At 53.4% G+C, this 20,752-nt stretch overlaps 1 protein-coding gene across 1 annotated transcript in view; it reads left to right on the forward strand.

Moving 5' to 3' along the window:
* The first annotated feature begins 1,354 nt into the window (after positions 1 to 1,354).
* The window catches only part of LOC134339699 (cathepsin F-like), a 42,439-nt gene continuing 23,041 nt past the window's right edge, over positions 1,355 to 20,752 (forward strand). Inside the window, exons 1-3 of the mRNA XM_063036418.1 lie at positions 1,355 to 1,504; positions 3,847 to 3,913; positions 13,996 to 14,109. Coding sequence (XP_062892488.1) covers positions 1,403 to 1,504; positions 3,847 to 3,913; positions 13,996 to 14,109 — 283 coding nt within the window. The 5' untranslated portion in view covers positions 1,355 to 1,402. The remainder of the gene's footprint in view (positions 1,505 to 3,846; positions 3,914 to 13,995; positions 14,110 to 20,752) is intronic.

Raw genomic sequence — 20,752 nt, forward strand, 5'->3', positions numbered from 1 at the left:
TGCTTTGCTGCTGCTGCTACTGTGTGATCCAGAATCTCCAGAGGGGAAGACCCCGAATCCTTGGCTTTGCTTGTTGCTTGGTGGCCGGGGCGGGTTTGAAGCGCTCGGCAGAGACGGTGCTCGGTGTCGGAGGAGCTGGTCGGAGGCTCGAAGTTTTCAGACAGACTCAGAGTCTGTGGTCAGGTGCTTCCAATGGTGCTGCATCGGCGAGTTTGCGGTGCTTGGATGTTCATGGCAGGGAGAGTTTCTCCCTTCTACCGTCTGCGTGAGATGTTGGGGCTATCGGGACTTTCAGAGTTTCCTTTACCGTGCCCACGGTCTGCTCTTTATCAAATTACGGTATTGCTTTGCACTGTTGTAACTATATGTTATAATTATGTGGTTTTGGCAGTTTTAGTCTTGGTTTGTCCTGTGTTTTCTTGCGATATCATTCTGGAGGAACGTTGTATCATTTTTAATGCATGCATTTCTAAATGAGAATAAACGAAAACTGAACTGAAATCTCCTGTCCGTCTGCGGTGACTTTGCGTGGGTGCGACGGGTAGGGAGGGCTGTGATCTGACAGACTGGGCACTTTAATGGGTTGGCATGAACTCGATGGGCCAAAGCTCCTCTTTCTGTGCTGTACTTTTCTATGACTCTGCGCTTGATCCTCCTCGGCGGGCGCCAACCAGCATCCCACGATCAAAGTGACATTTCTTCCCCACTCTGATGTTTGCTCTGCACAACCGAACCTCTGGACAGTGCCTGCATGCTTTTACCCCTCGGGCTGCTGTCGTAGGAATGGCCGATTAGGCAGGTGTCCCTAATAAAACGTGCACGCTGGTGAAAATAAACCTGAGTCTGAGTCTGAGATCGGTCAGCATGGAGCAGATGGGCCAAAGGACCTCCTTCCACGCTGTCTGACTCTGTGACTCTTGGGCGCACAGAGCACTCTGTTAATCTGGTGCACCGACGGCTGAACATTTGACTTCAGGAGAATTTTGCACAACTTCTGAAACTGCAGAACGTGAGGCGGGTCTCCGAGAAGTTGTACAGAAAAGATGAATAAGCCTGATAGCAGGGATGCGAGACGATAATGATCAGAAGATGCTGGAGCATCGAAACCATAAATGCAAACCAACCTGTTTGAAACAAATGGTGCAAGCATTCGATGGGGTTAAACAAAAGCACATTAACCACCCTCAGTAAAATCGGTGTTCTCATATGGTCATAGATCTCTGCCAGTTCTTAGGTTTGCTGTCACATCTTCGTGACCTGACATCATCCTATCAGCAGAGATATCGCCCTGACAGTTGCATGAGTCAGCAGTCTCGCAGGAGTCAGAGTCACCTCACCCCTTTAAATCCTCCGCCACCTCCGCAGCGTGTCACATTCCAGATTCACCAACACCTCAGCTCAAATGGAAGCCATGCATCGTCGCCTCGTGCTGATGGCCCTCGTGGCGTTTGCCTCCCGGTGCTGCGGAGGCAGGCGGTGTGACCCCAGCGCAGGGCTGGAGAAGGTGGGTGCTAATTACGCCTGCCCAGGGACGCCGGCAATGCAGCTTGAAACTCCCGCTGGGGAATCGGTGATTTCCCGACCATCTACAGTTTACTTGCTTTAGCGATGTGTCTGTGTGGAGCTCCCTGTTTCTCTCCTCCCCTAACGGGGCCTGTCAGACCTATCTCAGGGAAAGCTGTTTGAGACGATGACTTTTCTGACGGCGCAGAGCTCCCTCAGTACTGCAGACTGGAGATCTAGTGACTTACCCTAGTGTTTTGCACAAATCCGGTGGTTGTTCTGACAAAGGTTTTCACATGTTCAGGTGTCAAGGGAAGGAGGTCTGAGGTCAGATCACACCAAATAATACCACAGCCAAGTGGCTGCCTAGTGCCAAGGGTGAAAGTTTGCACCTTGCTTCACAATTTAAAACCGGAGCTGGTGGTCAAGGCACTGAGCAGCCGGAAAGCACTGTCAATAGAGAAGCAGCTTCTCAGAAGCAGAGAGCCTAGTTCGATCCTGACCTGCAGGGCACCTCTGTGTGTGCAGTTTGCACATTCTCTCTGTCAGCCTGTCAGCTTTCTCCAGGGTCTTCTGGTTTTCAACGATGAACAGAATCGGTGGGTTAACGGTGCATTTCTGATGAGGGATCTCGGTGGTTAGTGGTCGATTTCTAGTTTGATGAGGGACCTCAGTGGGTTAATGGTGGGTTTCTGATCAGGGGTCTCGGTAGTTTAATGTGGGTTTCTGGTTCGATGAGGGTCTCGGTGGGTTAAAAGCGGATTTCTGCTTTGATGAGGGAACTTGGGTTAATGGTGGGTTTCTGATCAGGGCTCTTGGCGGGTTAATGTGGGTTTCTGGTTCGATTAGGGTCTCGGTGAGGTACTAGTTGGTTTCTGCTTTGATGAGGGGGTTGATTTGGGTTAATAGTGAGTTTCTGGTTCAATGAGGGTCTCAGTGGGTTAAAAGCGGGTTTCTGCTTTGATGAGGGAACTTGGTGGGTTAATGGTGGGTTTCTGATAAGGGGTTTCGATGGGTTAATGGTGGGTTTCTGATGAGGGGTCTCGATGGGTTAATGGTGGGTTTCTGCTTTGATGAGGGTCTCGATGGGTTAATGGTGGGTTTCTGATGAGGGATTTCGATGGGTTAATGGTGGGTTTCTGATGAGGGGTTTCAATGGGTTAATGGTGGGTTTCTGACGAGGGTTTCGATGGGTTAATGGTGGGTTTCTGATGAGGGGTCTCAATGGGTTAATGGTGGGTTTCTGATGAGGGTTTCGATGGGTTAATGGTGGGTTTCTGATGAAGGGTCTCAATGGGTTAATGGTGGGTTTCTGATGAGGAGTCTCAATGGGTTAATGGTGGGTTTCTGATGAGGGGTCTCAATGGGTTAATGGTGGGTTTCTGATGAGGGGTCTCGATGGGTTAATGGTGGGTTTCTGCTTTGATGAGGGTCTCGATGGGTTAATGGTGGGTTTCTGATGAGGGTCTCGATGGGTTAATGGTGGGTTTCTGATGAGGGATTTCGATGGGTTAATGGTGGGTTTCTGATGAGGGGTTTCAATGGGTTAATGGTGGGTTTCTGATGAGGGTTTCGATGGGTTAATGGTGGGTTTCTGATGAGGGGTCTCAATGGGTTAATGGTGGGTTTCTGATGAAGGGTCTCAATGGGTTAATGGTGGGTTTCTGATGAGGGGTCTCAATGGGTTAATGGTGGGTTTCTGATGAGGGGTCTCAATGGGTTAATGGTGGGTTTCTGATGGTCTCGATGGGTTAATGTGGGTTTCTTATGAGGGGGTCTCAATGGGTTAATGGTGGGTTTCTGATGAGGGGTTTCAATGGGTTAATGGTGGGTTTCTGATGAGGGATCTCGATGGGTTAATGGTGGGTTTCTGCTTTGATGAGGGTCTTCATGAGTTAATGTTGGATTTCTGATGGGGGTTTCGATGGGTTAATGGTGGGTTTCTGATGAGGAACTCGGTGGGTTAATGTGGGTTTCTGATGAGGGGTCACGGTGGGTTAATGTTGGTGTTTCTAGTTTCGAAGGGGCAGCCCAGTGGTTTACTGGCCAATATGAACTGCCATTGGTCAGAGAATGGACAGTAATGTGCGAACAATGGGAGTAAAGGAGCACAGACTCAATGGGCTGAAGGGCTGATGTGCCTACTGCACTTCTCCATGACCCTATGACTCCAGTTGGCTCCTATTAATGGGAGACGATAACTGTACTGGGAGTCCCGTGCCCTTCCCCAGGAGAACTCTTCCAGGTTTCTCCATCGGAGTGGATTGTGGGATGGGGCCTGAAGCAGGGGATAAAAATCATTTGCCACAATGATTATGGTTCTTTTCTGATTGATTGTCCCAGGAAAAGATGATGCTGATGTTTCAAGATTTTATGAAAACTTACAACAAGACGTACAAGGATCAGGAAGGTAAGAGTTGGCCCTTGGGATCTGGAAGGTTTCCTTGTCTTAAAGTGATTTATTATTGTCTCATGTACTGAGTGACAGCGAAAATCCCGGCCACCCTCGGGCATGTTGGTGGTTAACGCAAAACAACGCACTTCGTGGTATGGTTCGATGTTCAATTGGATCTGACGCGCCCCTCTTGCGGCTCATCACATTACACCAGTCCATCGAGGCAGCACGAGGAGAAAGAGCAACAGAATAAAGTGTTACAGTTTCGGGGAAGGTGCAGTTCAGGCAGGGGATGAGGTGCAAGGCCGTAATGAGGTGGACCATGAGGTCAAGAGTCCATCTTATCATACTTCCGGATTGTCAATAGTTTTCTAACGATGGGGTGGAATCTGTCCCTGAGCCTGGTGGTAGGTGCTTATGGGTACTTGTATCTTCTCTCCCATGGGGGATTGAGAGTAGAGGGGAGAATGTCCCGGGTGCGGGGTGCGGGGTTGTCTTTGATTATGTTGCCTGCTCTCCGGAGGCAGCGGGAAGTGTAGGCAACTTGAGGCAATATGACTAGAGCCATCAATTCCTGACAATCCCTAATTGCCCCCTCAACTTGAATGGCTGGCAAAGACATTTAAATACAAAGTGTGTGGGTCAGGCATCTCTTCTTCAATGGTGTTCTTGAACAAGAAGGTGTTATTGTTTTTGAATCACAATAAACAAACCTTCAAGGTTTGGAAGCCTTGCGATCTGCAGAGGGAAGGGCTTCAATTTATTCCGGTCTTATGTTCAGCTCAACATGGTGGGACAAAGGTCCTATTCCTGTGCTGCACAGATTTTGGGCCCTAAAGACAACAGAAGCTCAAACAAGGACTGTTCACAGACATTTGGCCCATCTGCTTCGAGAACAGGGGGACCTACCGGCATACATTCAGTGGCTCTCTATTCGCTACCTCCTGTACCTAATAAAGTGGCCACTGAGTGTACGTTCATGGTCTGCTGCTGCTGTAGTCCATCCCCTTCAAGGTTCAATGTGATGTGTGTTCAGAGATGCTCTTCTGCCCATCACTGTTGTAACGTGTGGTTATTTGAGTTACTGTCAGCTTGAACCAGTCTGGCCATTCTCCTCTGACCTCTCTCATTACAAGGCATTTCTACCCACAGAACTGCTGCTCACTGGCTGCGTTTTGTTTTTCACACCATTCTCTGTAAACTGGTGTGAATACCGCAGGAGATCAGCAGTTTCTGAGATACTCAAACCACCCTGTCTGGCACCAACAATCATTCCACAGTCAAAGTCACCTGGATCAGATTTCTACCCCATTAATATAATTGGTTTGAACAACAACTGAACCTCTTGACCATATCTGCATGCTTTAATGCAGAGAGTTACTGCCATGTGGTTGGCTGATTAGATACTGCATTAACGAGCAGGGGTACAGGGGTATCCGATAAAGTGGCCACTGACTGAGTGGCTGTTTGTCAATGTATTCGATGAATTGACAAATCTGCATAAGCAACTGAGCAAAAAAACAGAGGGACTGTGTGCTCTCTTTGTGGGCAGAGGGAGACAGATTCTCGATACTCGAGGGGTAGGGGAGAGGGAGAAAGATTCTTGATACTCGAGGGGTAGGGAGGTGGGGAAGGGGAGAGGGAGAAAGATTCTCGATACTCGAAGGGTAGGGAGGTGGGGAAGGGCAGAGGGAGAAAGATTCTCGATACTCGAGGGGTAGGGAGGTGGGGAAGGACAGAGGGAGAAAAATTCTCGATACTCGAGGGGTAGGGAGGTGGGGAAGGGCTGAGGGAGAAAGATTCTCGATACTCGAGGTGTAGGTACGTGGGGAAGGGGGGAGGGAGAAAGATTCTCGATACTCGAGGGGTACGGAGGTGGGGTAGGGGAGAGGGAGAAAGATTCTCGATACTCGAGGGGTAGGGAGGTGGGGTAGGCGAGAGGGAGAAAGATGCTCGATACTCGAGGGGTAGGGTGGTGGGGTAGGGGAGAGGGAGAAAGATTCTCGATACTCGAGGGGTAGGGAGGTGGGGTAGGGGAGAGGAAGAAAGATTCTCGATACAGGAGGGTGGGGAAGTGGGGAAGGGGAGAGGGAGAGAGATTCTCGATACTCGAGGGGTAGGGAGGTGGGGAAGGGCAGAGGGAGAAAGATTCTCAATACTCGAGGTGTAGGGAGGTGGGGAAGGAGAGAGGGAGAAAAATTCTCGATACTTGAGGGGTAGGGAGGTGGGGTAGGGGAGAGGGAGAAAGATTCTCGATACTCAAGGGGTAGGGAGGTGGGGTAGGGGAGAGGAAGAAAGATTCTCGATACAGGAGGGTGGGGAGGTGGGGAAGGGGAGAGGGAGAGAGATTCTCGATACTCGAGGGGTGGGGAGGTGGGGAAGGGGAGAGGGAGAAAGATTCTCGATACTTGAGGGGTAGGGAGGTGGGGTAGGCGAGAGGGAGAAATATTCTCGATACTCGAGGGGTAGGGTGGTGGGGTTGGGGAGAGGGAGAAAGATTCTCGATACTCGAGGGGTAGGGAGGTGGGGAAGGGCAGAGGGAGAAAGATTCTCGATACTCGAGGGGTAGGGAGGTGGGGAAGGGCAGAGGGAGAAAGATTCTCAATACTCGAGGTGTAGGGAGGTGGGGAAGGGGAGAGGGAGAAAGATTCTCGATACTTGAGGGGTAGGGAGGTGGGGTAGGTGAGAGGGAGAAAGATTCTCGATACTCGAGGGGTAGGGAGGTGGGGAAGGGCAGAGGGAGAAAGATTCTCGATACTCGAGGGGTAGGGAGGTGGGGAAGGGCAGAGGGAGAAAGATTCTCAATACTCGAGGTGGAGGGAGGTGGGGAAGGAGAGAGGGAGAAAAATTCTCGATACTTGAGGGGTAGGGAGGTGGGGTAGGGGAGAGGGAGAAAGATTCTCGATACTCGAGGGGTAGGGAGGTGGGGTAGGGGAGAGGAAGAAAGATTCACGATACAGGAGGGTGGGGAGGTGGGGAAGGGGAGAGGGAGAGAGATTCTCGATACTCGAGGGGTGGGGAAGTGGGGAAGGGGAGAGGGAGAAAGATTCTCGATACTTGAGGGGTAGGGAGGTGGGGTAGGCGAGAGGGAGAAAGATTCTCGATACTCGAGGGGTAGGGAGGTGGGGAAGGGCAGAGGGAGAAAGATTCTCGATACTCGAGGGGTAGGGAGGTGGGGAAGGGCAGAGGGAGAAAGATTCTCAATACTCGAGGTGTAGGGAGGTGGGGAAGGAGAGAGGGAGAAAAATTCTCGATACTTGAGGGGTAGGGAGGTGGGGTAGGGGAGAGGGAGAAAGATTCTCGATACTCAAGGGGTAGGGAGGTGGGGTAGGGGAGAGGAAGAAAGATTCTCGATACAGGAGGGTGGGGAGGTGGGGAAGGGGAGAGGGAGAGAGATTCTCGATACTCGAGGGGTGGGGAGGTGGGGAAGGGGAGAGGGAGAAAGATTCTCGATACTTGAGGGGTAGGGAGGTGGGGTAGGCGAGAGGGAGAAATATTCTCGATACTCGAGGGGTAGGGTGGTGGGGTTGGGGAGAGGGAGAAAGATTCTCGATACTCGAGGGGTAGGGAGGTGGGGAAGGGCAGAGGGAGAAAGATTCTCGATACTCGAGGGGTAGGGAGGTGGGGAAGGGCAGAGGGAGAAAGATTCTCAATACTCGAGGTGTAGGGAGGTGGGGAAGGAGAGAGGGAAAAAAATTCTCGATACTTGAGGGGTAGGGAGGTGGGGTGGGGAGAGGGAGAAAGATTCTCGATACTCGAGGGGTAGGGAGGTGGGGTAGGGGAGAGGAAGAAAGATTCTCGATACAGGAGGGTGGGGAAGTGGGGAAGGGGAGAGGGAGAGAGATTCTCGATACTCGAGGGGTGGGGAAGTGGGGAAGGGGAGAGGGAGAAAGATTCTCGATACTTGAGGGGTAGGGAGGTGGGGTAGGCGAGAGGGAGAAAGATTCTCGATACTCGAGGGGTAGGGAGGTGGGGAAGGGCAGAGGGAGAAAGATTCTCGATACTCGAGGGGTAGGGAGGTGGGGAAGGGCAGAGGGAGAAAGATTCTCAATACTCGAGGTGTAGGGAGGTGGGGAAGGAGAGAGGGAGAAAAATTCTCGATACTTGAGGGGTAGGGAGGTGGGGTAGGGGAGAGGGAGAAAGATTCTCGATACTCGAGGGGTAGGGAGGTGGGGTAGGGGAGAGGAAGAAAGATTCTCGATACAGGAGGGTGGGGAGGTGGGGAAGGGGAGAGGGAGAGAGATTCTCGATACTTGAGGGGTAGGGAGGTGGGGAAGGCGAGAGGGAGAAATATTCTCGATACTCGAGGGGTAGGGTGGTGGGGTTGGGGAGAGGGAGAAAGATTCTCGATACTCGAGGGGTAGGGAGGTGGGGAAGGGCAGAGGGAGAAAGATTCTCGATACTCGAGGGGTAGGGAGGTGGGGAAGGGCAGAGGGAGAAAGATTCTCGATACTCGAGGGGTAGGGAGGTGGGGAAGGACAGAGGGAGAAAGATTCTCGATACTCGAGTGGTAGGGAGGTGGGGAAGGGGAGAGGGAGAAAGATTCTCGATACTTGAGGGGTAGGGAGGTGGGGAAGGGCAGAGGGAGAAAGATTCTCAATACTCGAGGTGTAGGGAGGTGGGGAAGGAGAGAGGGAAAAAAATTCTCGATACTTGAGGGGTAGGGAGGTGGGGTAGGGGAGAGGGAGAAAGATTCTCGATACTCGAGGGGTAGGGAGGTGGGGTAGGGGAGAGGAAGAAAGATTCTCAATACAGGAGGGTGGGGAGGTGGGGAAGGGGAGAGGGAGAAAGTTTCTCGATACTCGAGGGGTGGGGAGGTGGGGAAGGGCAGAGGGAGAAAGATTCTCGATATTCGAGGTGTAGGGAGGTGGAGAAGGGCAAAGGGAGAAAGATTCTCAATACTTGAGGGGTAGGGAGGTGGGGTCGGGGAGAGGGAGAAAGATTCTCAATACTCGAGGTGTAGGGAGGTGGGGAAGGGGAGAGGAAGAAAAATTCTCGATACTTGAGGGGTAGGGAGGTGGGGTAGGGGAGAGGGAGAAAGATTCTCGATACAGGAGGGTGGGGAGGTGGGGAAGGGCAGAGGGAGAAAGATTCTCGATACTCGAGGTGTAGGGAGGTGGGGAAGGGCAGAGGGAGAAAGATTCTCGATACAGGAGGGTGGGGATGTGAGGAAGCGGAGAGGGAGAAAGATTATCGATACTCGAGGGGTGGGGAGGCGGGGAAGGGCAGAGGGAGAAAGATTCTTGATACTCGAAGGGTAGGGAGGTGGGGAAGGGGAGAGGGAGAAAGATTCTCAATACTCGAGGGGTAGGGCGGTGGGGTCGGGGAGAGGGAGAAAGATCCTCGATACTCGAGGGGTAGGGAGGTGGGGAAGGGCAGAGGGAGAAAGATTCTCGATAGTCGAGGGGTAGGGAGGTGGGGAAGGGCAGAGGGAGAAAGATTCTCGATACCCGAGGGGTAGGGAGGTGGGGAAGGGAAAATGCGGAATCAGATCTGCTGCTGGTTGGTGAATTTGAAAATTAAAAACAGTTTTGTGGAGCCTTTTCTTCTCCGATTTTGTACATGGGTGTGCGTGTGTGCTGATGCTGGGCCCCAACGAGTTACTTTGCCAAGCCTTGCTGAGATGAACTGTGAAGATCAGAAGATTGAGAGATTATCTAATCAGAGTTCTGGATGGTTATCAATTTGCTGTTTGCAGATTGAACTCTTTGATATCAGGGACACCATCAGAGCAAAATTATGCTTATCTGTAAAGTGACGTGGGGCTGTTTCGGGAATGAGTACTGAATGAGCCCAGAAAGATGAGGGAGGAAACCTACCGTCTATCTGATCTGTCTCTGCCACCCTTAGTTCTATGAATTTCTATCAGATCTTTCCTCAGCCTCTGCCAGTTGTGTATCGACAAAACAACCTCTTCCTACAGCTCATTACTGTTACTAATATACAACCTTTCCACGGAAATGACACCCCCTCTCACCCCATTCCCGGAAACATCTTTGTAAATCTTCTTTGAACTCTTTCCAACTTTCTTAGAAGGGGGTGCAGGCAAAACTGTGAACGGTACTCCAGGTGTGGTCTTACCATACCCGACTGGAAAAAATTAGCGTGCAACTCCTGTACTCAGTGCCCAAACTGAGCCAAAGGCCTGTCTACCTGCGACACCGTTTTCACCGGACCACATCTTAGCTACAATGCAAATTTCTGATCAGCCAATCATGTGGCAGCAACTTAATGCATAAAAGCACGCAGACACAGTCAAGAGGTTCAGTTGTTGCTCAGGCCAAACATCAGAACGGGGAGGGAATCTGACCCAAGTGACTTTGACTTTAGGAATGACTGTTGGTGCCAGATGGGGTGGTTTGAGTATCTCAGAAACGGCTGACCTCCTGGGATTTTCACGCACAACAGTCTCTAGAGTTTACAGAGAATGGTGCAACAAACAAAAACGTCCAGTGAGTTGCAGTTCTGTGGGTGAAAACACGTTGTTAATGAGAGAGGTCAGAGGAGAATGGCCAGACTGGTTCAAGCTGACAGGAAGGTGACAGTAACTCAAATAACCACTCGTTACAACAGTGGTGTGCAGAAGAACATCTCTGAACCTTGAAGTGGATGGGCCACAGCAGAATACCAAGAACATACCTAGGCCACTTTATTAAGTACAGGAGGTATGCTCGAGGTCCCCCTGTTCTGGAAGCAGATGGGCCAAATGTTCTGTGGGATGTAAAAAGTGTCTGCAAACAGACCATTGTTTGGGGTTCCTTAGCAGTTTGTGAAAATTCAGCATGTCATCTAAAGCTTTGAACTTCTATTGATGCACAGTGGAGAGTATCCTCATGGCTGCATCACAGCCTGGCATCAATACCCATGAATAAAAAATCCCATAAATAGTAGTGGATATGGCTCAGCCCATCACGGGTAAAGATCTCCTCACCATTGAGCACATCCACAAGGATCACTGCCACAAGAAAGCAGCATCCATCATCTAGGACCCCCACCACACCGGTCACTCTCTCTTCTCACTCCTGCCATCAGGAAGGTTGTACGGGAGCCACAGGTCCCTCACCACCAGGTTCAGGGATAGTTATTACCCCTCAACAATCAGGCTCCTGAACCAGTGAGGATAACCTCAACTCTGAACTGATTCCATCGGGAAGGAGGTACAGGAGCCTCAGGTCCCACACCACCAGGTTCAGGAACAGTTATTACCCCTCAACCATCAGGCTCCTGAACCAAAGGGGATAACCTCAACTCTGAACTGATCCCACAATTTACAGACTCACTTTCAAGGACTCATTGCAATTCACCTCAATATTATTTATTATTTTGTGTATTATTGGCTTTTGTCAGTTTTTCAGTCGGTTTGTCTTGTGTTTCTGTGATATCATTCTGGAGGAACATTGTATCATTTCTTAATGCATGCATTACTAAATGACAATAAAAGAGGACTGCGTGTCCTCATAATCTAATCTAATACTATTATTATTATTATTATTATTATTATTTATTTGCACAGTTTGTCTTCTTTTGCACACTGGGTGTTTGGTAGGCCTTGTGTGTAGTTTGTCATTGGTTCTTTTGTTTTTCTTTGTTCCCCTGTGAACACCCGTACGACAATGAGCCCCAAGGTTGTGTGTACTTTCATAATGAATTTACTTTGAACTTTGAAAAGAAACATCACACAGACACACTCAACCACAAGCATTACTCACACCGACAGAAACACAGAAATTGCACAAATACACAATAACACACTCACACACACACACACAGTCACACGCTCAGACATACTCTCAAACACACACGCACAGCAGACACCCACACTCTCTCACACACAAGCACTCTCTCACATGCACACACAGACACGTTTGCACACGCACCCTCTCTCACACACACTCGCACACAGAGAACCACCCTCATGACAAGCAGACACACTCTCACACATACACACAGACACACACACACACACACACGCACTCAAACACAAGCATACTCACATAGACAGAAGCACAGAAAACACACACACTGAGAAACATACACACACACGCTTTCACACAGAGACATACACACAGTCACACACACACACTCAATCACAGACACACACACACACACACACACACACACTCACTCACACATAGTCACACGCGCACACTCTCCCGCGCTGCAGACAGACCCTGCAATGCCTCTAGTCTTGACAATCTTCCTTTCCCATCTATCCAGCAAATCGTCCAAACACCAGGTCACGCCTTACCTGGGATCAGGGCTCCGCTCACCTCTTCATTATTTTGCACTGATTGTTGACCTCAGAAAATGTGTCATTAATAACGTTTTGGTCGTACGCCTTACCTTTTGAACCACCAGTAAGCAGTCGTCCAACTTCAGTAGCACCACCTTTAACTGGATGCTCTACTGTGAATGCCCACAAGAAAGTGAACCTCAGGATAGTACAGGGAAATGCCAATGGACAGGTTGATAGGGTGGTCAAGATGGGTTATGGAATACTTGTTTTTACTAGTCGAGGCATTGAGTTCAAAAGTCAAAAGGTCACGTTGCAACTTCATAAAACTCTGGTTGGGCCACATCTGGAGTATTGAGTGCATTTCTGGTTGCCCCACTATAGGAAGGATGTTGAGGCTTTGGAGAGGGGGCAGAAGAGGTTCACCAGGATGCTGTCTGGTTTAGAGGGCGTGTGCTATCACGAGAGGCTGGACAAATTGGGTTGTTTTCTCTGGAGCGTCGGAGGCTGACAGGAGATCTGATACAGGTTTCATCATCATCATCAGATGCCGTGCCCAGTTTGAGCTTTGACTGCCATGGCCCACACACTCCTGTTTCGGGTCAAGTGGATCAATTCATTGTTATTCATTTCCAGTTCTCTGGCTGCTGTCTCCATCATCATTTGTCTTTGTCTTCCTCTTGCTTTCTTCCCTTCAATCTTTCCCATAATTACCATGCATTCTAACTCCTCTTTCCTAATCACACGTCCAATGAAATTACGTTGCCTTTTCATGATCTCATACATGACTTCTTTTCTTGTGTTTGCTCTGTTCATGACATCCTTGTTAGATATTCGCTTCATCCATGATATTCTTTGCATCCTCCGCAAAAACTACATCTCTGCTGCTAGAATTCGTTTCCTCATGTTACTAGATATTGTCCAACATTCTGAGCCATATAACATAACAGGATAAATGTAACATTTCAGTACTCTGAGGCGGGTTGTCATGCCTAGTTTGGTATTGGTCAGTATACTCTTCATTCTCGCAAACGTGTCTTTTGCCTTCCCTATTCTACTTTTGATGTCCATGTCGCACCTGCCATCTGATTTCACCCAGTTTCCTGAGTAGCAAAAGTTTTGTACTTGTTTTATGTCTTCCCCGTGTATTCTCAGCCTTCAGATAGGATTCTCCTTCTTTTTGGATATCACCATACATTCTGTCTTTTTGCAATTGATAGATAGACCCATTCTTGCACTTTCTTCAACAACTATATCAATTAAGTTTTGTAGTTCTTCCTCTGTACTTGCAATTAACACAGTGTCATCTGCATATCAGAAATTAAAGATTAATTTGCCTATGGTACCACAGGCAAACACATTAGAGGCTTTAAAGAGACGTTTGGATAGGGGATGTGAGGAAGATGGGGGGATATGGACATGGTGTAAGGAGGAGGGATTAGTGTTTCGGTTTTGGTGTTTCAGATTTGCTGTTTAGCTGGGACAGTATAACATTGTGGGCTGAAGGGCCTGTTCCTGTGCTGTACTCTTCTACGTTCTATAGTCTGTGCTTTATTGCCAAACAAACTTTGAACAATATGCAACGCCTTGCAGTTGTCTGGTTTGAACACTACTTGCCATCCACTGGCCCACATCCCCAGCTCCAGAAGATGCCCCTAACTATTGTTAACCTTCATCACTGCCCAAACGTCCCAATGACCACTGATCACTGTGAGTGGTAGGGGATGTGGGTTGTTCGCCGCAGACAATGTGACTGGAGGGTAGTAAGGGGGCAGCCTGGGGAATGGCATGGACTCGAGCGTCAGATTGGTCCTTTTCTACTCGGCACGGGGGGTTAACACGTTGGACTTTCTCTCCTACATAGAGGAGCTGCGTCGCTTTGAGATCTTCGTGCAGAACATGGAGGAAGTGAGGAAGCTGCAGGAGGCAGAGCAGGGCACGGCGAGATACGGTGCCACCAGATTCAGTGACCTCTCAGGTATGGCACGACTCCCACCACTGTCATCGCTCGGTTAGCCAGACCCTGAAAGCTCACACTTATTCCTTACTTCCTCGTGCACAAGGAGAGCAGACCGTCCCCCTGTCACCCACACTGTTGTGAAGTCTGAACAAAGTAATACTATTTTCAAACAGAAATTGACCAGCTGGGTACAGGTATTGACCAATCAGTAACCTTGTGTGTGTTGAAATTCTGTTTTCGCCAAATCAATCACCAATCACGCGATAATACAGGCATCAATAGCCAATAGGATCTCCACATTAAAGGCCAATAGTATTTCAGAACTAGCAAAGTAACTGACCAATAGTAACCCTTCATTTGCATCCTTACCGTGTCTCCATATGTCAAATGGCCACGGTCCCCGGTTGTGCAAGGGGTAGCCGTGTCCTTCAGTGATTCACACCACTCGTCTATTAGGAGATTGTACGTTCCCCCCGTCACTGCAGGGGTTTCCTCTGGCAGCTCCAGTCCCCTCCCACTGTCCAAAGACGCAGCGGTCATGGGGAATAAGACGGGCGTGCTGCCTGGGCAGAGTCAAGAGTGGCAGAGTTAAAGAGATTGGAGAGGATACTGAATCCTCTAGAGGGGAAAGAGAGAGAGGGAGGCAGAGAGACGGAAGAGAGGGAGGGAGAGAGGGTGAGGGAGGGAGGGAGAGAGATGGAGAGTGAGGGAGGGGAGAGGGTGAGGGAGGGAGGGAGGGAGGGAGAGGGAGGGAAAGAAGGAGGGAGAGGGAGAGGGGAAGAGGGAGAGGGGGAGAGGGTGAGGAAGGGAGGGAGGGAGAGAAGGAAGGAGAGAGATGGAGAGAGAGGGAGGGGAGAGGGTTTGAGGGAGAGCGGGAGAGGGAGAGAGGGAGGGAGAGAGAGAGGGAGAGGGGGAGAGGGTGAGGGAGGGAGGGAGAAGGAGAGAGAGAGAGGGAGGGAGAGGGAGGGAGAGAGGGAGGGAAAGAGGGAGGGAGAGGGAGAGGGGGAGAGGGTGAGGAAGGGAGGGAGGGAGGGTAGGAGAGAGATGGAGAGAGAGGGGGGAGGGTGAGGGAGAGGGGAGAGGGAGCGAGGGAGAGAGAGAGGGAGGGAGGGGGGAGAGGGAGAAGGAGAGAGGGAGAGAGAGGGAGGGAGAGAGGGAGGGAGAGGGAGAGGGGGAGAGGGTGAGGGAGGGAGGGAGGGAGAAGGAGAGAGAGAGAGGGAGGGAGAGGGAGGGAGAGAGGGAGGGAAAGAGGGAGGGAGAGGGAGAGGGGGAGAGGGTGAGGAAGGGAGGGAGGGAGGGTAGGAGAGAGATGGAGAGAGAGGGGGGAGGGTGAGGGAGAGGGGAGAGGGAGCGAGGGAGAGAGAGAGGGAGGGAGGGGGGAGAGGGAGAAGGAGAGAGGGAGAGAGAGGGAGGGAGAGAGGGAGGGAGAGGGAGAGGGGGAGAGGGTGAGGAAGGGAGGGAGAGAGGGAAGGAGAGAGATGAAGAGAGAGGGAGGGGAGAGGGTGAGGGAGAGGGGGAGAGGGAGAGAGGGAGGGAGAGAGAGAGGGAAAGGGAGAGGGGAGAGGGTGAGGGAGGGAGGGAGATGGAGAGGGGGAGAGAGGGAGGGAGAGGTAGGGAGGGAGAGAGGGTGAGGAAGGGAGGGAGAGAGGGAAGGAGAGAGATGGAGAGAGGGAGGGGAGAGGGTGAGGGAGAGGGGAGAGGGAGGGAGAGAGGGAGGGAAAGAGGGAGGGAGAGGGAGAGGGAGAGAGGGAGAGGGAGAGAGGGTGAGGCAGGGAGGGAGAGGGAGAGGGAGGGAGGGAGACAGGGTGAGGAAGGGAGGGAGAGAGGGAAGGAGAGACATGGAGAGAGGGTGAGGGAGAGGGGAGAGGGAGAGAGGGAGGGAGAGATAGAGGAAGAGGGAGGGGGGAAAGGGTGAGGGAGGGAGAGGGAGAGGGGGAGAGGGGGAGAGAGGGAGGGAAAGAGGGAAGGAGAGAGATGGGGAGAGAGGGAGTGGAGAGGATGAGGGAGAGGGGAGAGGGAGAGAGGGAGGGAGAGAAAGAGGGAGAGGGGAGAGGGTGAGGGAGGGAGGGAGAGAGAGGGAGAGAGGGAGAGAGGGAGGAAGAGGGAGAGAGGGAGGGAGAGAGAGGGAGGGGAGAAGAGGGTGAGGGAGGGCGGGAGTGGGAGGGAGAGAGAGGGAGGGAGATGGAGAGAGAGGGAGGGAGAGAGAGAGGGAGAGGGGGAGAGGGTGAGGGAGGAAGGGAGAGAGAGGGAGAGAGGGAGAGAGCGAGGGAGAGGGAGAAAGGGAAGGAGAGAGAGGGAGGGGAGATGGTGAGGGAGGGAGGAAGAGAGAGAGTTTGAGGGAGGGAGAGAGATGGAGGGGGAGAGGATGAGGGAGGGAGGGAGAGGGAAAGGGGAGAGGGTGAGGGAGGGAGGGAGGGAGGGAGAGGGGGAGAGGGTGAGGGAGGGAGGGAGGGAGGGAGAGGGAGAGAGGGAGAGAGGGAGGGAGAGGGAGAGGTTGAGGGAGGGAGGGAGGGAGATGGAGGGGGAGAGGCTGAGGGAGGGAGGAAGAGGGAGGGAGGAAGGGAGAGGGGGTAGAGAGATGGAGAGAGGGAGGGGGAGAGGGGGGAGAGGGAGAGTGTAGGGGGTGAGGGAGGGAGGGAGGGAGACAGAGAGAGGGAGGGGAAAGGGTGAGGGAGGGAGGGAGAGGGAGGGAAAGAGATGGAGAGAGAGGAGAGAGTGTGAGGGAGGGAGGGAGAGGGAGGGAGTGAGAGGGAGAGAGGGAGGGAGAGGGAGGGAGAGAGATGGAGAGAGAGGGAAAGGAAGAGAGGGAGGGAGAGAGATGGAGAGAGAGGGAGGGAGAGAGATGGAGGGGGAGAGGATGAGGGAGGGAGGGAGATGGAAAGGGGAGAGGGTGAGGGAGGGAGGGAAAGGGAGGGAGAGAGGGAGGGAGAGGGGGTAGAGAGATGGAGAGAGGGAGAGAGGGAGAGGGTGAGGGAGGGAGAGAGAGGGAGAGAGAGGGAGGGGAGAGGGTGAGGGAGGGAGGGAGAGAGAGGGTGAGAGGGAGAGAGGGAGGAAGAGAGGGAGAATGAGGGAGGGAGGGAGAGGGAAAGGGGAGAGGGTGAGGGAGGGAGGAAGAGGGAGGGAGGGGGGTAGAGAGATGGAGAGAGGGAGGGGGAGAGGGTGAGGGAGGGAGGGAGAGGGAGGGTGTAGGGTGTGAGGGAGGGAGGGAGGGAGAGAGAGAGAGGGAGGGGAGAGGGTGAGGGAAGGAGGGGGAGAGGGAGGGAGAGAGATGGAGAGAGAGGAGAGAGGGTGAGGGAGGAAGGGAGAGGGTGTAGGGGGTGAGGGAGGGAGGGAGGGAGAGAGGGAGGAAGAGAGAGGGAGAGGGGAAGAGGGTGAGGGAGGGCGGGAGTGGGAGGGAGAGAGAGGGAGGGGAGAGGGTGAGGGAGGGAGGGAGAGAGAGGGTGAGAGGGAGAGAGGGAGGAAGAGAGAGAGGATGAGGGAGGGAGGGAGAGGGAAAGGGGAGAGGGTGAGGGAGGGAGGAAGAGGGAGGGAGGGGGGTAGAGAGATGGAGAGAGGGAGGGGGAGAGGGTGAGGGAGGGAGGGAGAGGGAGGGTGTAGGGTGTGAGGGAGGGAGGGAGGGAGAGAGAGAGAGGGAGGGGAGAGGGTGAGGGAGGGAGGGGGAGAGGGAGGGAGAGATGGAGAGAGAGGAGAGTGGGTGAGGGAGGGAGGGAGAGGGAGGGTGTAGGGGGTGAGGGAGGGAGGGAGGGAGAGAGGGAGGAAGAGAGAGGGAGAGGGGGAAGAGGGTGAGGGAGGGCGGGAGTGGGAGGGAGAGAGAGGGAGGGGAGAGGGTGAGGGAGGGAGGAAGAGGGAGGGAGAGGGGGTAGAGAGATGGAGAGAGGGAGGGGGCGAGGGTGAGGGAGGGAGGGAGAGGGAGGGTGTAGGGTGTGAGGGAGAGAGGGAGGGAGAGAGAGAGGGAGGGGAGAGGGTGAGGGAGGGAGGGGGAGAGGGAGAGAGATGGAGAGAGAGGAGAGAGGGTGAGGGAGGGAGGGAGAGGGAGGGTGTAGGGGGTGAGGAAGGGAGGGAGGGAGAGAGAGAGGGAGGGGAGAGGGTGAGGGAGGGAGGGAGAGGGAGAGGGAGAGGGGGAGAGGGTGAGGGAGGGAGGGAGAGAGAGGGAGATAGGGAGAGAGGGAGGGAGAGAGAGAGGTTGAGGGAGGGAGGGAGGGAGAGAGATGGAGAGAGAGGGAGGGAGAGAAATGGAGGGGGAGAGGATGAGGGGGGAGAGGATGAGGGAGGGAGGGAGAGGGAAAGGGGAGAGGGTGAGGGAGGGAGAGGGAGGGTGGAGGGTGTGAGGGATGGAGGGAGAGAGGGAGGGAGAGGCGGTAGAGAGATGGAGAGAGGGAGGGGGAGAGGGTGAGGGAGGGAGGGAGAGGGAGGGTGGAGGGTGTGAGGAGGGAGGGAGTGAGAGAGAGAGGGAGGGAGGGGAGAGGGTGAGGGAGGGGAGAAATGGAGCGAGAGGGAGAGGAGAGGGGGACGGAAGGAAGGAGAGGGAGGGAGAGAGGGAGAGAGTGAGGGAGAAGGAGAGAGGGAGGGAGAGGGAGAGGGGAGAGGGTGAGGGAGGGAGAGGGGGAGAGAGGGAGGGAGAGGGTGAGGGAAGGAGGGAGAGGGAGAGGGAGGGGAGGGGTGAGGGTGGGAGGGAGAGGGAGAGTGGCAGGGAGAGAGAGGGAGGGAGAGGGGGATAGGGTGAGGGATGGAGGGAGAGGGAGAGGGGGAGAGGGTGAGGAAGGGGGGAGAGGGAGGGAGAGAGGGAGAGAGGGAGGAGAGGGAGGGGAGAGGGTGAGGGAGGGAGAGGGAGGGAGGGAGAGGGAGGGGGAGAAATGGAGAGAGAGGGGAGAGGGTGAGGGAGGGAGAGGGAGAGAGGAGAGGGTGAGGAAGGGAGTGGGGGAGAGAGGGAGGGAGAGTGAAGGGGGAGAGGGTGAGGGAAGGAGGGAGAGGGAGGGGAGAGGGTGAGGGAGGGAGGGAGAGGGAGAGGGGGGAGAGGGTGAGGAAGAGGGGAGAGGGTGAGGAAGGGGGGAGGGAGGGAGAGAGGGAGAGTGGGAGGGAGAGAGAGGGGGGAGAGGGGGGATAGGGTGAGGGAGGGAAGGAGAGGGAGGGGGAGAAATGAAGAGAGAGGGAGGGAAGAGGATGAGGGAGGGAGGGAGAGGGAGGGAGGGAGAGGGAGGGAGAGAGAGAGAGGGAGAGGGGGAGAGGGTGAGGGAAGGAGGGAGAGGGAGGGAGGAAGAGGGAGGGAGAGAGAGAGAGGGAGAGGGGGAGAGGGTGAGGGAAGGAGGGAGAGGGAGAGTGGGAGGGAGAGAGAGGGGGGAGAGGGTGGATAGGGTGAGGGAGGGAAGAAGAGGGAGGGGGAGAAATGGAGTGAGAGGGAGGGGAGAGGGTGAGGGAGGGAGAGAGAGGGAGGGAGAGAGAGAGAGGGAGAGAGGGAGAGGGTGAGGGAAGGAGGGAGAGGGAGAGTGGGAGGGGAGAGAGGGGGAGAGGGGGATAGGGTGAGGGGGTGAGAGGGAGGGTACGAGTTGGAGAGAGAGGGGGAGTTTGAGAGAGAGAGAGAGTGACAGAGAGGGAGAGAGAGAGGGATGGGGCTGGGAATGGGAGGTGAAGAGGAGGTGAAGAGGAGGGGAAGGGGAGGGGAAGGGGAGGGTGAGGAGGGAGGGAAGGGGAGGGTGAGGAGGGAGGGAAAGAGAGAGTGAGGGAAGGGAAGTGGAAGAATGAAAGGAGGGGGATGAAGGGATGACTAGAAGGGAAGAAAGTGTTTGAAGTGTAAGGAGGAGAGAGGGATAGAGGGAGGTAGGTGGGTGCAGATTACAAACTGGGTGAAAGGGAATGATCAAACCGGGGAAGGCCAGAGGTGGAGTTCTGTGCTTTCACTGAACTGAAGGAGCCACTGCGAGCGACCAGGACTTGTGCAAACTCGATAACCCCGTCGCCGCGACGCGGCAGACCGATGAGAGTGGGTTGCCACGGGGTAGGTCCTCAGGTTTGATTCCGAAGCCGCGGCTCCTCGGAGGCACCGCGGTCTCTCCTCCCGCAGCCCACAGCGAGAGTGCGGGGAACGAAAGCACTCCGGGTGGGCGTTTCAATGCCTGACACCGTGTGACTCGGCAGGACGAGCCCAGACCAGGCACGCCGAATCCTAATGGACCGAGCTGCCCCTCTGGGCTGCAAGCAGCAGTCAGGAGGATAACCCTGTCTGACCTGGCTCCACACGGTCTACCTGAGGCAGGTGTATCTGACCATCGTAGCCATGGATGCAGCGACGAGTTGTGTTGTACCGAGTGATCTAGGGCTGGGAAATGATGCAGACTGAATCAAAGTGTAAATTGCTTTCTAAATGTGGAGAGAATTCAGGCACAAACCAACATGGTTCAGGACTCTTTCAGGGTTAACTTCAAAGTTCAGGATAAATTTATTACCAAAGTACATACATGTCGCCACATACAACCCTGAGGTTCATTTTGTTCCGGGCATACTCAATAAATGCAATGACCACAGATCAATGAAAGATTGCACCAACAGGGTAGACCACAAAGGTGCAAAAACAACAAAAGAAAGAAAATAAATAAATAAACAATAAATATCCAGAGCATCAGATGAAGAGACCTTGAAAGTGAGTCCATAGGTTGTGGGAGCTGCT

This window comes from Mobula hypostoma, chromosome 30 (assembly GCF_963921235.1).
Source record: "Mobula hypostoma chromosome 30, sMobHyp1.1, whole genome shotgun sequence".
In the NCBI taxonomy this organism is placed as follows: domain Eukaryota; kingdom Metazoa; phylum Chordata; class Chondrichthyes; order Myliobatiformes; family Myliobatidae; genus Mobula; species Mobula hypostoma.